General features: G+C 41.0%; 1 protein-coding gene across 1 annotated transcript in view; it reads left to right on the top strand.

Moving 5' to 3' along the window:
- Positions 1-10977, top strand: part of LOC103912848 (cytosolic phospholipase A2 epsilon-like) — a 17771-nt gene extending 6794 nt beyond the window's left edge. The window contains exons 7-21 of the mRNA XM_009319254.1: positions 486-528; positions 1302-1379; positions 1573-1746; positions 1887-1967; positions 2690-2727; positions 3403-3538; positions 4211-4347; positions 4769-4991; positions 5690-5804; positions 6189-6326; positions 8078-8185; positions 8848-9039; positions 9522-9688; positions 10062-10248; positions 10769-10977. Of these exons, the coding sequence (XP_009317529.1) occupies positions 486-528; positions 1302-1379; positions 1573-1746; positions 1887-1967; positions 2690-2727; positions 3403-3538; positions 4211-4347; positions 4769-4991; positions 5690-5804; positions 6189-6326; positions 8078-8185; positions 8848-9039; positions 9522-9688; positions 10062-10248; positions 10769-10977 (2026 nt within the window). The remainder of the gene's footprint in view (positions 1-485; positions 529-1301; positions 1380-1572; positions 1747-1886; positions 1968-2689; positions 2728-3402; positions 3539-4210; positions 4348-4768; positions 4992-5689; positions 5805-6188; positions 6327-8077; positions 8186-8847; positions 9040-9521; positions 9689-10061; positions 10249-10768) is intronic.
- Positions 10978-16993: the final 6016 nt, after the last annotated feature.

Consider the following 16993-nt stretch of genomic DNA (forward strand, 5'->3'; position numbering starts at 1 on the left):
TCCCTAGTGTAATGAATAGTATTTAAGACCAGAATACTGGGACTACTGTTCTGTTATGCGTTTGTCTTTGAGATCAGCAGGGGTGTTTGCCTCCCTTCAAAGCACAACATGGAATAACGCATTGGATTTTTGATCTAGAGCCCTTTCTGTCCCATCTTCTGAAAAACTGCAATATTTAAAAAACTGGATTCCATGAAACCGTCTGCAGCCTGAGCTTGGGGCTCAGCATAAAATCACTATATGGTTTGGCCCCTCAGTACCTTTTTTTTTTGCTGAGCTCCAGGACTGGATGAGCCGGTAGGATGACAATTGTGCCTTGACGGAGTAGAGTGAGGAAACTTGTACCGCGAGTCTCCCGGGACTTTTCTTTCAAATCCAATACACAGCTAAAAATAAGCAAGAGGAAAATCAGAAGGGTGTGGCTCATGAATTATACTGTAATTATACTGAGTTATTAAAAATGTATTTTTCTTTCTGTTTCCTAGTTCAGGCCCTCCTGAAACCATCATTACTAATGGAGTACTAGTGGTGAGTGTTACGTATTGTCACCTCTCTTGTCCTGTTGCCACACTTGTTTCACTTGACTCACAGTCATCAGGCCAACATACTCTTTGACTGAGCAAAGCCAGCACTGAAACACTGCGATCTCCCACTTCATCATCTGCCTCACTACATATCCTCGTGGATGGCACCCATGGAGAGGCTGCGGCTGGAACAGCGGGGAGAGCCCCCATGCTAGCATCCCTCTGGTGTTGCAAAGGCAACACATGGAAGTGGTTTAGGTCCGAAACATTGGTGCAGCAGTGAACTCTCCCTTGGACATCACTCCTCCCGAATTCCCGTATTGCCAAAGCAACGGGGTTTGTCCCGTCCCAGGCACACGTCATTTCCTGCATTCATAACTGCACTTTTCACACAGGGACTTTCTGACCATGCTATTTGCTCATTTATTAACTTTGTTTCCTCATTATTTTTGTTTGAATCAGTCCTCTGCATCTCTGTTGGGATCCTGGGAGTGCTGTTTTTCACTTTGCCCTTACCTTCTCCCTTCTGCAAGCCCTGTTCATCCACGCTGCACCCTCAGCTTTGCGCTGGCTGCGTCCAGTTTCTCAGAGACTCCTCCTGTTCCAGCCAGCATCCAAAATCGAGGTTGCGGTTGAGAGAAAATGTTTTCCTCAGGACAAAGTGCACTGCCTGTATAGCATTTGTATCATCATCAGCAGGCGCTTAGGCTAGGAAACAGAATCTCAGACTGGAAAATTCCCTGCCATGAGGTATTTTATTGTTCGTGTCTCTTACAGTCTCGCAAAATCTGCTGCTTGGAAGTCCAGGTGGTTGAGAAGAAGAAGAAAAAGAAGAAGAAATCTTTATCAAGTGAGGTTATTTCTCCATCAGCTATTTTTTAATCATGATGTGCTAATATTATGAAGGCAATTGGCTTAATGTAAGAATGAAAAAAACCCCAACAAATCTGAAAAATGAGAACAGCCTTGTGATAGACTCTGTAAGAAACTTTGTTTCCAATTTTGATGAGAAAACTACTCTGTATCTGCATTTGTATTGCTTCCTTAGGGAATGAAAGAATTCTCCTTTAAAGTGCAAGGCTCTTATGAAGGCACCCAAGACATTATGCTGGGATCTGATCTGGTCTTCAGTTCCTCCTCTCCTGCCAAATTCCACTATGCCAGATACAAGCAGCCAACGCTGGATGTTATGCTACCAGGGAAGAAACGACCTCCCTCCTTTGTATGTTATAACTGGACTTTATAAAACATAATAATGGCATGTAAAGTAACATGCACCATAAATAGTAACATTAATTTGCATTGTGGAAAAAGAGTAACATTCCTTACAATATAAACTTGGATATATTTGTGTTTTTTCAGCGCTCCCGTGTGTATGATACAGGCCCTCCAAACGTGCAACTTCATTCCCTTCCAAGTGGAAAAAACATGATCTTAGCAGAGGTGAGTGCCTGCTCTTTTGTGGGAGAGGTTGAGAAACCTGAGTGTGAAAGTCTGCATCCCCCTGATGATTACCAGGGTACTTTCTGATGATGAAAGCCTGCAGACAAAAATGCCAGGTTGTGCCTTGTTCTGTTTGAATGGGTGTGGGAATACAGGGGATCTTGTTACTCCATCCTGATCTTACTTCATGCTAAATTTTGGGCTCTGCTTTTTCTCTTCTCACCCACCAGTGGGGCACCTGAACTAACCGAGGTAGCGCCAGCCTCTTGCTGATGCTGACCATGCTTTGCAAAGCACTTTTAGATTCATGTTTAAAAAAATCCATACAGAATGAAAGGATCACGGCTGTTGTAGGGTATAAGCCACAGAAAGGGAGGAGCAAATGCTGCTGTGTAAAATAGTAGTGTGGCTGCAGCCTGGCTGGCTGCCTAAGAGAGGTAATGTTAGTAGAGATGGGTAAGGTATGCATTATCACTACTTTCCTCTGTAAACATCAGTTGTCCTCAGATGTTACATTCACTAGAAAACATTGGGAATTACTGAACAACTTCCCTGACGATAAAGCACTGCAGTCAATTCACATACGCTGCTGGAATATTCAGAGCTCCTGATTTGTACCTGCATCGCTAGGACGGCACAAGCTAAAATTCCTCCTGGGGCTGCAGGGGAGGAGTGCTAAAGCAGGTTGTCATGCTTACACTGTTTGCATTCTTGTTTTCCAGGATAAAGGATTTGATTTATATATGAAGGCGGAAGACTGGTAAGAGACTTGGCCACCCTTGGAGGCTAACTCGTCCTTAGCTGAACTCGTCTCACCCTTGGCTCTTTACTGGGGAGGAGGCACTCACAGTAGGACAGTAGGTTGTGTGACCAAGTGATATGGAATTCACATGAGCTGAAAGCAAACTATATGTGTAAAATTAACAATACATGTAGATAATCCATACTGAGACATGAATAATGAAAAAGATGTATAAAATAGAAGAAATAATATTACAAGCCAATTATGCTAGTCGGTGTTATGCTCAGCAGAGTCTTTAACTTTTTCTTTAACGCTATGTAAGAGTGCAGCTGATCACCTGGTACTGTTGATCATGAAGTAGATAAACTTTGCTGCCTACTTCAAGAAAAATGTGAGAAGTTTTTCCTACAGGTCTCAGTGCAGGCTAAAGTATGAGAGAATCCAGACAGCAGATGTCTCAGAAATTATCTGCAGGAATGTCTTCGTTTTCTTTTGATAACTGCTTAGAAATTTAGCAGTCCCTTTTTTTATCATTCTTTCATGCATCATTGTATACGTGTTTGGGAGTGTAGGAAAGGCTCCTCCTGTAAATGTGGTACTTTGTGGATCTGGTTTATTTCCTTGTATTGGAAACTCTGAGCTTGTCTACCAATAATAAAATGGAATATTCTTTTTTCCTGATCTCTGCTCCAGCCCAGACCACCTTGATGTACGTTTAGGGTTTGACCTCTGCGTGCAGGAGCAAGACTTTCTATGCAAAAGGCAGAAGTATGTTGCTCCTGCTCTGAAGAAGGTCCTGCAGCTGGAACAGGATCTGTTGGACCATGAGGTCTGTAGGGCAAATATTCAAAACATCTAACCAGTGCTTAGCAGTGAGGGCATAACAGCATAATATGACCTCTTTTTCTTCCCAGTTAAATTTTTTTCTGGTGTTTCCTCATCTTTAAACTTATGCACACTTCCAATACTGCCCCATACCTCTAATCTCACCCTGGAGTTTGTGTCCTTTGCAGTTGCTATCCCGAGTTTAACTCTTCTCCTGCTACACCTTCATTGCAAGTCAGGCTAGATATTCCTTATATAGAAATGGCTTCTTCCACAGTCTTTACCCTATGATTGTTATCCTTATTGATAATCCTTCCTCCTCTCTTCGACCTGTGAGACTTCTTTTTAATTCCTGCCTTTACAACTGATTTTTTCTCTCTACTCCCTTTTGGTTTTAATTAATGCATTTTCATTCGTTTTTTACCAAACATCTATATTGAACACATTGGAGACAAGTGTCAGCTATCTAAGCAAAAATTGTCATTACTTTTATTCCTGTTCTCCTTTATAAAATAAATGGTAGCTTATGTTTCAGTAGAAATAATTTGGAAAGAAATCTGTGTCTGGGCACGTGTGGTGGTGTCAGGCTTTGTGTAGTAGGAGGTCTCTGCTGAGAGCCACAGTCAGCTGCAGTCCGCTGTCTGATGCCAGTCCTTTCTGTTTGTGTGTTGCACAGACCCCAGTGGTGGCCATCATGACTACGGGAGGAGGGATGAGATCTTTGACCGCGCTGTATGGCAGTCTGCGGGGGCTCAAGAAACTCAATGTCTTGGACTGTGCCACGTACCTGACTGGCTTGTCTGGTACCACATGGTAAGTAGGACTGAGCAGCTCTTGGCTGGAGTCTTCCTGATGACACCAATGCGCTGAAGTGGGCTGGGGCTGACATTCAGTAGTCTACCTATGATACCTTCTCAGCAGTCCTATTTTTTTGATCTTCTTCCAAAATTGACAGATTAAAGTCTTTTCATGGGGGAAAATCACATAATTCGCAACAGCATGAAAACAAGTGTTTTTCTAAGAATGGCTTATGGAAAATTGCTCAAGTCATTTTGACAGGGATAATGACTGTGACTTCAAAGGGAACATGATAGTTTCTTAGGGAACTGAAGACAGGAAACCTTTACTTAATTTCAAATCAAGAAATTAAAATAGAAACATAAAAGGTAGCCATTGTCTGCTTCAAAACTTGGTGTGTTTTTTTCCCTCTTCAATATATATTCCCTCTTCCTAGGACCATGTCAAATTTGTACAGAGATGCTGACTGGTCACAAAAGGATCTCGACAAGCAAATCAGCGAGGCTCAAAAACATATGACAAAATGCAAAATAAATTCCCTTTCCTTGGAGTATTTGAAGTATTACAAAAAGCAGCTGTGTCAACGGAAAAGAGAGGGCCGCAAAACATCTTTTATAGATCTCTGGGGGCTTGTCCTGGAATCTTTGTTGCATGATGGGGTACAGTATGTCACAAAGCAGCGTTTACAGTGGCTTACAATTTTCTGGAAGTTAATTTCTGGAGAAGACATGTTCCTGTTTGTTCTGAGAGAAGTAGTTTGCTATGAGACTGTGTGTATGCAAATGCACAGCCATTTCCAAAACATTTGGTGGCAGTCTTTTAGATATCCAACCATGGTGGAAATCAGCATTCTTGCTTGTGAGATTTAGGATATGTTTTTCTGAGAAAACTCCAAGATTACAATTTTGAAAAAATATTACATTTTAAGATTTTTTTTGGCATAGTCTGCAAGTATTTTATTTAGAAATAGCAAAATTACAGACATTATCTTAATGCCCATGACAGCTATTAACAAATGGACCTGCAGACTTTTGAAATCTGTGAGGTCTTCCATAAACTTGCAGCATAACGCGTTAAGCTGGTTTATACCAAAAGTATTGCTTTCTGCTCTTCATCATTTCCTTCCATTTTCATCCTAATGGGTCATCAAATAATCTGGCACCACATTGGATGCCTGCAGATATTTCAGTAACAGAACGCTTACAGGAATTTTGAAAAATATTGAATATTTCAGAATTTAAGCCCAACACACATTATACATTAGAGGCAAAAATTTTTCTGCCCTACAAGCTTAGATGCAGAGAAAACGTTCCTTGCTAATTTTCGTCTCAGTGTAACCATATTTCTGGAATTACAGAAAGACAACCATAGACTCTCTGATCAGCAATGCGCTATTGATCGCGGTCAGAACCCATTGCCTATCTATACTGCTGTCAATGTCAAGAACAACTATAGCACTCTGGATTTCAAAGGTAATTATGAGACTTCTGAGAGTCATTTGTCTTCGTATTTAGGCTGGTAAATCCTGGGACAGTCTTTTTACATAGTCTAAAAAAAGTCCTCTCATTTAAAGACCAGAACCTCAGCCGACGTGTATTCGTATAACGTCCTTGTGGTCAGGTAAAAGTTTGACTGCCTGTGCAATAGACTCAAAAATATTCCAAAGGCTTTTCATGTTCATGAGTTTTCATTTGTACCATGCTCATAACTCATTGCTATTGGTCTTAATTATTAGACTTAACTGCAGAAATTATTTTAATTTTTAACTCCTTTCATTCCCATGATAGCAATATCATTTTTATCTACAGCTAAGGGGCTGTAGTAAAACATTGTTCTCTTTGTGTTCCTTTCCACAGAATGGGTGGAGTTCACCCCTTATGAGGTGGGATTGCAAAAATATGGAGCTTTTGTTCGCGTTGAGGATTTTGGCAGTGAGTTCTTCATGGGTCGGTTGATGAAGAAGGTCCCTGAATCCCGGATCTGCTTCTTAGAAGGTAAGCTCTTAAAAACACCTGAATTTTTTTTTTTTTTTAAATTATGAGCTATATAAACTAAGCACTAATAAAGCACTGGTGCATGACTGACAGAGCAGTTTCACTGGAGAGGATAAATATCTCATCACTGAATTTAATACTTAACTATAATTGATACAGTTTACTGTAAAAAAGAAAATTCAAAGCGACAGACAGGTAGTTATTTTCATTTTTAAAGTTAGTTTTGAATAAAAATATAGTATCGTTTCCAGTCCAACAATAAAATTCAGGTCCCTGGGAATCCACGGTTCTGCTCACGCTACTCCAGAAGGGTGAACTCCAGAGCCTCTTGCCTGTCTCACAGGTAGTCAGTAATGTGTGTGCTTCCTATGGACAGTTTACATGAGCCTTCATGCTGATACTCCACTGCATCGGGGTGTGTTTGAGCATGCCAGGTCCCCCCTGCTCCAGAGGGTCTGCTTTGGCCACTGGCTCCAGTTTCCACGTTGCCTGGGCAAGCCTGGGGAGAAAAGAGCATAGTCATATCCAGAAGCATTTTTGCTATTGACTGAAGTGGAGAATGGATACGCGTTTTCCAGACAAAGAGGCAAGCTGTCAACTTGTGACTGGTTCGAGATGCAAGCTTCTCCTCGACTGGCCACTTCACTTACAGTGAGGGAGACACTGTAGTATTTTAGCCTAAGTTTATGCTGGATATGCATACATTTGCACTTCCTGAACCAAAAAACAGTGAGAACTTGTGCCCTAAGGGATAACCAAAGAAATTGTTTCTCAAGCTCAAAAATGCATGGTCAAAACTGATCCCTCAGTGTGTGTCGTGGTTTAACCTCAGTCGGCAACTAAGCACCACGCAGCCGCTCACTCACTCCCCCCCCACCCAGTGGGATGGGAGAGAGAATTGGAAAAGCACAAGTGAGAAAAACTCATGGGTTGAGATAAAAGCAGTTTAATAATTGAAATAAAATGATAATAATAATAATACACAAAGCAAGTGATGCACAGTACAATTGCTCACCACCTGCCGACCGATGCCCAGCCAGCCCCCGAGCAGCGGCCCCCCAGTTTCTGTACTGAGCATGACGTCACATGGTATGGAATGTCCCTGTGGCCAGTTTGGCTGTGCCCCCTCCCAGCTTCTTGTGCACCTCCAGCCTTCTCAGTCGGTAGAGCATGGAAAACTAGGAAGTCCTTGGCTAGTGTAAGCATTACCTAGCAACAACTAAAACATCGGTGTGTTATCAACTTTATTCTCACCCTAAATCCAAAACACAGCACTGTACCAGCTACTAGGAAGGAAATTAACTCTATCCCTGCCGAAACCAGGACAGTGTGTTAACAGGTTTATTCTCAAAAAGGGTAGCCTACAAATGCAGAGGCTGTAAGATCACATTTGAATATTATATCAATATAATTCCCCATCAAATATCTCAGATTGCAAACTTTCATCCTTTCTTTTTATACAAGCCTTCTGATACTTGGGGCTTTTTTTCTGAAAATCCATGCTCCTTAAATCATAATAATTCACAAAAATCTTACCATTCATTAAAATATATATCCAGCCCTAAGTACCGTAAGACAAAAACTGGATACCAAAAAAAGATTTAAAAACCAGCAGCCAAATAAAAATGACACATCATCCATTTAAAACAAACTAAGGAAAAGCATAAACCTCGCAAATTTCATCTCATGATAACAGTTTTGCGATTCATGATGTGTGAATGTTTGAGTTAGAAAGCCCTTTCCTTTTACAGGCATGTGGAGTAGTTTATTTTCATTGAATGTGTTATATATCTGGAATTTGTCCCATTCTTCAGAAGATTTCTGGCACAGGTGGACCCAGGACAAAATCGACAATATAGGTAAATTATCATACTTCTTCCTTACTGTGTATTTATTGTTAGATAGAGTTAATGTTAGATAAACCATCACACTCATCTGCTATGTGAGATGTGCACAGTATATTTGGCATTTTTTGGAGTGTTTCTTCAAAAGCCACATTGCCTTTCTGGAAGGAAGTGGATTCAAAGTCTCATACTGCAAAGCATAATTGGATAATTTAAAAATCTCCAGTCCCATGATCTACGTGCTCGCTGAGGGCTCAGCACTGATGTTGGCAGATGAGTTAAAATGTTGAGGAATAATAAGATTGATCTGTAAATGATTAATAAAGCAAAAATATTTTGACTACATTAAGTAGAAGCTACTGTAATACAAATAAGTACAACAGTTATCCTTTTCCAAAACCTGTGTTCAGTCTGTTCCACAAGTGTGCATATGTCTGGTGCAGATTTTTATTGCTGCCTGATACTGGGTCTTGTTTTTTATCCAAATCTGGACTGTGTAAGGAAATGGTATTTGGCTGGTAAGAGTAACATTTTATTTTTGTTTTCATTTGGTCACTTGTGCTCATTGAGTCTTTTCATCCTAGGCCTTTTAAATAAAGAAAACGCTGATATTTATTACTTACTTTGAGATAACCTTGCTCTAGGCAGGTAGAATTTAACAGCCTTTCCCTGTGCAGAGGAGGAACCCCTCCTACCGCTGAAGCCACACGAGCTGAGGACTCGCTTGTTCACCCCCCCCGGCCCCCTCGGCAGTGCTCTTCGGGGCACTCTCACTGACCGCCTCTGCGTTGCCCAGGAGCACAACTTCCTAAAGGGTTTCCAGATGCATAATAACTACCTGGAGAACAAGCACTTCTGTAGATGGAAAGGTAACAGAAGACCTGTATGCCTGGGGAGAGAATAAACAAGCAGAACAAAATGAAAACCCAGATTTGATATTAAACCCATTCTTCAAGGTTAGAGGCCATGTTTGGGCGGAATCACTATTAGATCAATCAGTTGTGGCACACCGGGGTGTAGCATGGCGTGGTGTTGAGCTCCATGCCAATAGTTTGCTGGTGGCACACAGCTCCTGAGGCAGGGACACTAGGTCTTGATGGTGGTCCTCCCTTTCTCTGTTTGAAGACACTTGGTGGGGAGGCACAAGAAACCCACTTCATGAATTTTGCCACTGCAGGTCCAAAACTGTATGTGGCTGGAGTTGGGAGGGCAGAAGAGAAGGGATACAGCGAATCCCCCTTCCCCGAAGACAGTAATCAGTTAGGGCTCAGTGGTCATGGTGTAAGAGTGGAAAACAGTCTAACCAGTTTTGTGCTATTGCACTTACAGCAAGAAATATCTTTCCTTTTAGATACTGTGTTAGACACATTTCCCAACCAGCTGACACAATCAGAGGAATTCCTGTCTCTGGTAGATACGGGATTTTTCATCAATACAAGCATCATGCCACTTTTAAAACCAGAGAGAAAGGTGGATGTCATCCTGCATTTAAATTACAGTGCAGGATCCCAGATACAGGTGAGAGGAATTGAAGCAGTCTCTATTTCTTCTTCAACAGCTGTATATCTGGAAGTTTTTAACACTTAGGTGCTTTCTATATTGCTCCTGAAAGTCTTAACCGCTAGAATTTTTAGCTTAATGTTTCAGTGTGATACTTCATTTATAGGCTGTACATATTCTCATTTGTTTTTCTTGTATGATACAACTGTTTTGTGCTAAGAACTCAGGGAAAACAAAAACCTTCTCTCCACTGACGCAGTGCTTTCTAATAGGGGTTTCAGAGCTTTCACACAGCTAACTTGGAAAATGTCCCCTTTGTTACTGGACTCCAAGAAATCCTGAGCCCTGAAATCCTCTTTAAGTCTTAGTACTGTTCTGTTCATTGATCCAGGCTCTGGACCAGACCTGCAAGTACTGCTCGGAGCAGGGAATTCTTTTTCCCAGGGTGGACTTGAGTGAAGAAGACAGGAAAAACCTGAAGGAGTGTTACCTCTTTGATGGTGCTGAGACTCCAGGAGCACCAGTGCTGCTATTTTTCCCACTAATTAATGATACCTTCCAAAAATACAAAGCACCAGGTAAGTAATCAAGCATGTCAGAAAAAGGCTGACATCACGGCCAGCCTATTAAAGGGAGTATATTTAATACTCCAACACTTAAACTTCACTGTTGGCTCATTTCAACACATCAAACCTCTCTGTTGCTTAAAGTTACTTGTTCTACCAAGTCAGATTTGCTGTCATGGCAGTCCTGTTTCAATCCCCAAGCTAGTTAGTTTGCAGGTAACTTTGATGTACCTACGTGAGCCACAGGTACAGCTCAGAACTGCAGTATAGACCCACGTAAGAGGAATAATCACCATTTTTCTCCCCACATCATGTGAAGCAGCTGATATCCACCTAAGCCAGGGACTGAGCTGTCAGTTTGAAAAAGAATTATTTGTTTAAAAAATAATTCTAAAAACCCACAAGAGTAACTTAGGTTATGAACCCTCTCTGTGGAGATACATCTCCTTTCCATGCTCTGTTAAGATTTGGCTTGCTTATGACCAGAGTAACTCCCATCTCTCAGCAGTGATTTGTCTCCCCTTCCTCCTAGGTCAGATGCGCTCAGAGTCAGAGATGGAAGACGGCAAAGTTGATCTCTATGGCTGCTGTTCCCCTTATTCAACATATTCAATTCAATACACTGAGAAGGCGTATGACCGTCTGGTTCAGCTGGGTGAATACAACATCCTGAATAATGAGGACCTCATTTTGCAGGCCTTGCACACAGCAGTGGCACGGAAGAGGCAGAAAAGGAAATAATGTCAGACAAGGGAGGATGCTTTTGTGTCCCTGAACCCACCAAGAGACTGAAGATCCCTTATGATCATCCAGCAGGCTTCAAAGGATTCCTACTCAACCCCACTTAATGGCAATCTCAGATGAACAAAGAAGACTTTGAAGAGAAACTTTTTTATCCGAAGAATTTCACTGCAGCAATTCATTGCAATTCAGCTACGACAGTGGAGTACAATTCATTATATGGTAAAGAGGATGGGCAGCCATGAGGAAGAAGGTGCTAAGATGATCATGAGCATGGTGCTATTTGCCTTGAGAAAGAGTTTGAAATGTTTAAATCTAACATGTTCAGGGCAGACCACATTAAAAGCATATTTTATTAACATGACTTGTGATTTGTGTTTGCGAGGTGGTGGTGAGGCAAGCAGCAGCCTGTGGGCCAGGTTTGTTACTAAGACTGTGGCTCATTGTAGGCAAGTGTTTAGAGAAAGGCAGGTACATGTCATACGGCATCCTGTGGGCACAGATCACCTCCAAGGGTGGCTTTGGGCAGAGGAGGCACAGGCCATGGGTACCAGACCAACCAAGAAAGCAAAAGAGTGTTGATGAAGTTCTCCACTGCTTGGCCACCAAGCTCCTCTGTGTGCTTCCTTGCTGCTTCTTGGTTAACAGTCCCTCTTCCCACTCCTGGTATGAGCGGTAGTAGCATAGTGACTAGAAATACAAGCTGAAGAGAACAACACTCTGCTGGCTTTAATGCCCCTCAAAACAAGAGCAAGGATGTGCAGGTCCTTGAATTCATTAGCTCCACCTACCCTCGCTGTTGGCTGGGTCTCTCACGAGCTCAGCTCCTGCAGAACTAAGAGGCACCCACATGGGAGGAAAAGGGCTTTACATGGTCTCGGTGCAAGAAGGAAGATTTTGTGTTTTGCAGCAGAGCACCTAAAGAGGATATCCTGCTCCAGGAACGCTATTTTTTTTTCCTCTTGAGATAGCAAACATTTATGTTACCTACGCTGTTGCTGTGAGCCTTGTGTCATCTGTGAAGATGACAAGAAAGGTGCAGACCTATAGAGATCCCTGGAAGGTCTGGGAAGGTGTGCTATAGCAAGTACATCCTTCTGCATGGCAAGCTGCTGCAGGAGGATCTGTGCCTCCTGAGCTGCAATTTCTTTTAGACTGGCTCTGCACCAAACCCAGCACCAACATGCACATACGTGCCATAATTTGCCCATTTGGGCCAACCGTACCATGATGAGAGATTGCCTAATCTAGGTTTCTGTCACTGTTCCCAGGAGGGAAGAGATGGAGGAGCACTTTGCTTGCACCCATAGCAAAGATCCTCCAGCTCCTCTTGCATGCCTTACTGCTCGATTTGTTCCCTAGGGTTAAGATGCTTTACTTGTTCATTTGAAAAAAAAAAACAAAACAGTAGAGAAATCAAGAGATTAAAAACCATGCAAACCTGGATCACGCAGTCATAGCAATATGAGTACTCAGGAGTATTTCTTTCCAAACACACAAATAAGCTCATTTTGATTAAGTTTCTTGTGGGTAACCCATGTTCTAGGTTGAATTAGTAACACAAAACACACTAATACTTTACAGACCAAATGAGTTATTTTATGTTTCTCCTGGAGCATTCACTTCTCAGTTACTAACAGATGGTAGAAATTCTCTAATTCTTCATTGGTATCTGTTTTATTAACCAAAGTAATATTGAAAACATTAATAAAAATCGGACCAACAGGTGATGTTTACAGCATGTGACAGATCTCTCAAAATAAGTAAAGCCTACTCAACATATGCATGATTTCTTTTTTCTTACTCTGTAGTAATTTGAGAAGATTAGGTTGGAAGATGAGAATACAAATTCTTAATAGAAGATTTTGATTCTCCCAGACCACCTATTACGAATTATCAGTGACTTTTCAAGCATACTAATTTTGAATACATAAACATACTAGTGAAAAAAGTCAATTATGTGTTTAATTGCTTTCCACTCATAACTGTTCATAATCCATGTTTTCTATTTTGCCCCTTTTCTGGCTAATTTTCAACGTGCTTAATAATGTAAAGGTGTGTTGAGTTTCTCAGTGTATGTAACAGTACAGCATCTACAATTTGTAGCCTACTAAAACCACCTGTGGTTATACTTCAATGTTAAAATTCTTTGGGTTGCAGAGGGACTCCATATTGGGTTTACATGGTGAGGTTTTGGTAGCAGGGTGGGGTGCTGCTGGGTGCCCTCTGTGGCTTCCAGCCACATTTCAAGGCTCATGTGCAGGATTTTATCTCTACTTTCCAAATGAGTAGACAAAGGTATCTGCAGTGTGCTTGGCTGAGTCATGTCACTCTGAAGCTTTAAATAGCACCATTAGAGCCTGGTAGAGGGAGCAGGACACAGGGTTTCTGTAATGTCACACCAGCCAAGGACAGAAGTGCCCTGTGCAGTTCTCTATTTTAAAATACAGGGGAGAAGGAGTGCCAGTGGCTGGGAGGGTTGTCTGTGAAATGCCTGCCTTGTTCCTGTAAGGGAGCTCTCCGGATATAGTCACACTTTTATTTCTGTACTGCTGAAAAGTTTTAGCTTTAACAGTGTGGTTTGTCCAGGGTAGATTCTCAGAAGATATTTTTTGTGGATTATGGACAGGTTCTCTGGCTCTCAGCTCTTCTTCACTTTGCATTTATCCTTCCAGAATGAAACTCTGAGAGTTGGTCTTCTTGTAGTCAGCCTGAACTGATTTTCTCATGACCAGTTCACTTTCTTTGCACAGTCAATGTGAATCTCTCAAGGGATGGTTCTTATGGCTACAAACAGGCCAGAAGTAATTTCCTTTCAGAGTATCACCAGTGCCCCCAGCTTCAGCCATTCACACATCAGTGGGGAGCTGGGGTATCTCCCACGTGGTTTTGTGCTTGACCTTTCTTCTAGGATGCCCCTCAAATTGATAGGCTCTTTTAAATGACTATGGTCATTTATAAAATGTTTCATTTTAGACATTTTCTGGTGCATGGTTTTGCTCAGTTGGGCCTAACTCAAGATTCAACCATCCTGAAGGAGGCTTCTTACACCTTTCACGTGTGAAACCAAAACAGGAGGTTCAGCAAGGAGCAGCAGCAGGCTGCGGCAAATAGGACCAGGAGGCCTCAGGAGAGGTGAGGAAGGACTGTGAAGCTCTAGAGGCTAAAGCTAAGCCTGGAGGGATAGTTAGGTTGTTTGGATCCTTTGCCTTTGCAATCCTTGTTTACAAGTACGTAATGATAAGCCTTTAGCCAAACGTTGAGGGACAGTTTTCTGGGGCATGGTTTTCCCACTGTTGCTTGCTAAATGGGCCTACCAGCTTGAACTTCTTTAATCAGTCCATTTTATAACACTGTACAGAGCTCTTGAATTGTTGAGCTCTGTTTAGCTCCTATTAGGCTGTGGAAGAACAAAGTAAAACAGTGAATACAGTTTTGTATTTGTACTAGATTATTCATCTTATTTCTTCCTATAGACTTATAAAAGCCAGAATCAGATCATCCTGTTTGACTTGTTAGATGTCAGACCTGTTACCTGCTATGCAGTTACTTTAATATTAATCCTGATCACCTGTGGCTGACCAAAGTCTATCTTGAAGAAAAATGACCCCTCTTCTTTTAAAGATATCAGGAATGGTGAAGTCACATTTCATAAAAGTATGTTCTAGTGGGTGATCATCTTCCAGCAATAAGTATGCACCTTGTTTCCAGTCTCATTTAGTTTGGCCAGAGCCCAGACATTAATTCTTGTTAAATTTTTTCCTATTAACGTAAAAACCATTGCATCACCATTGTTTCTTCATTAGTGTTGATTTTATAAAATATACCAAGGTTACATCACAGTCTTCTTTTCATCAAACCAGTAGATTCAACCCTTCAAGTTTGCATTATAAAAAAATCTTTATTTGCTAGATCCAGCTGTAGCTCTGTTCTTGCACTCCCTCCCTCGTTGTCCTTTTATAAAATGCACACTCCAGTCTGTTTCCCAATATTGCTATATACGGAGATGAACATTGCCTTGTTATTCTTATATTCTTACATATAAATGACTTCCCAGTTTCCATATGCAGAATCCAGTTGTCCTCATTTACCATTAGAGAATTCTGCTGAGTTGCTTGTCTTCTACAAGCTGGTGAGTTGCTGTTTTCCACACTACAGTCTTCCCTTTCTTAAGGGGGAGTAAATTATAACATACATTTGTCATTCCTTTAATCATAACTTCACACTTCAGTGTGTTAGAATTAACTGTGGTTAATCAGGCCAGTTTATCAAGCAGGTCAGATTGTTCTGTATGATTGCCCTGTCCTCAGTATTACTCAGCACTCCACCAATCTTTGTTCTACTGCAAATTTGGCCAGTCAGGATGTCATGCTTATTTCCAAATCACTCATCGAAACGTTGAATAGAGTTTGAGACCAGTAAACTCTTAAAAATTCCTCAGAAGAAAACTTTTTTCAGTGATGTTTCTCACTGAGGACTAATTCTGAAATCAGTTAGCTAACAAATTCTTAAACTTAGTAATATATACTTTTTTTCAGTCTTTGCATAACGAAATCTTACTATCTTTGCACAATAGACTATGAGTAAAAAACCTGCAATTGCAGGATAGAACAAATTTACTTAAAAACCCCACTATTTTATACTGACTGGCTTCCAGAAGGTAGTTCAGGGCTTACCAAAACTGCTCATCACCTTACAGGGAACCTCTGGCTAATGCTAACCTCAAAAAGTTTTATTTTCCATGTACCCATATTGCATCACCATTTTACTATCCCATGAACCTTACTGGTGGAACACCCCGTAATTGCTTTAACATCCTTTACAACTTTATTGCACTCTGGTCACTGAAAGACAGCTCCAGTACCCTGGTTTGCGAGATCAATGCATCCACAGGAACAGCACACTTCAGTTTTGGCAGTATATTGGCATCACCACTAGTACATACCTAAGATAAGGAAATTAAAGAAGAATTTCTGTGCATAATCCGAATATAACTAAGACTTTCACAAAGCTTAATAAAAATAGATTTAGAAGGAAAAAAAATAAAAATGCACAATTATATCTACCTTTATTAAGATCAGCTCCCAACAGCTTTCCTGTCCTTTTATTTCCCAGCTATATAGTTCTTAAACTCTTTACCAAACCATACAGCTAGGCATTCAGCTCTTATGCAAGCCAGGTAGGTCTCTTATTTCTGCTTTCATGGAAAGGGTTTCAGACATAATTTTTACTCCAAATTTCTGCAGGTGTTTTTATACATATACACACACACACACACACACACACACATACATATGGAATTTGACTGGGTGGAACCATCTGCTGTCCAGACAGTAAATTGTACTAGTTAATGACTGTCCTAAGGCTAACTAATTACACATCATCAATCTTTTTGAGGGAAAACACTCCCTTGTGTGGTGGAGCGCAGTTTTCAGTGTATAATTGCTTTGTGTGCTGAAACTTGTTTCATATAAACATGCATACATTAACATATGCTGTACAAAACATATGAAACATAAATGAGAAGAATGTATGTGACGTGAAATTAACTCTTGACTCAAAATAGGCATTGCTATTAACTACTTCAGGGATGATGGAGCATTTGCTGTGTATGACTGCCAGCCCACATTTTGAGGAATAGCAAGAGAACCAAGAGTGGTAATATATGATAACTGATTTTTAGTTAATCAGCTATTGTGCCCACTATTGCAATGGCGACCAGGGTAACCAATCTATTGGCACCTTACCACATCCCTCTTAATGCTTTTGAAAATTGGCACAATATTTACTTTCTTTCAATCTTCTGCATTTCTACAGTATGCCAAGAATTAAAATAGCTGAACCATAGACAGCTAAGAATCTTCCTAGACTACGCTTTTGGAACTAATTCATAAGAATTGTCTCTATTCTGTCTTAATATATGTTGTATGGCTATGTGTGGCAAAGCAGTTCATAATATTCGTCAATGAAACATGTAAAGTTTCTTTTTTCCCCACATAGAACACAAGTGTTTTAT

The sequence above is a fragment of the Pygoscelis adeliae genome, unplaced genomic scaffold (assembly GCF_000699105.1).
Source record: "Pygoscelis adeliae isolate BGI_AS28 unplaced genomic scaffold, ASM69910v1 Scaffold22, whole genome shotgun sequence".
Lineage (NCBI taxonomy): Eukaryota > Metazoa > Chordata > Aves > Sphenisciformes > Spheniscidae > Pygoscelis > Pygoscelis adeliae.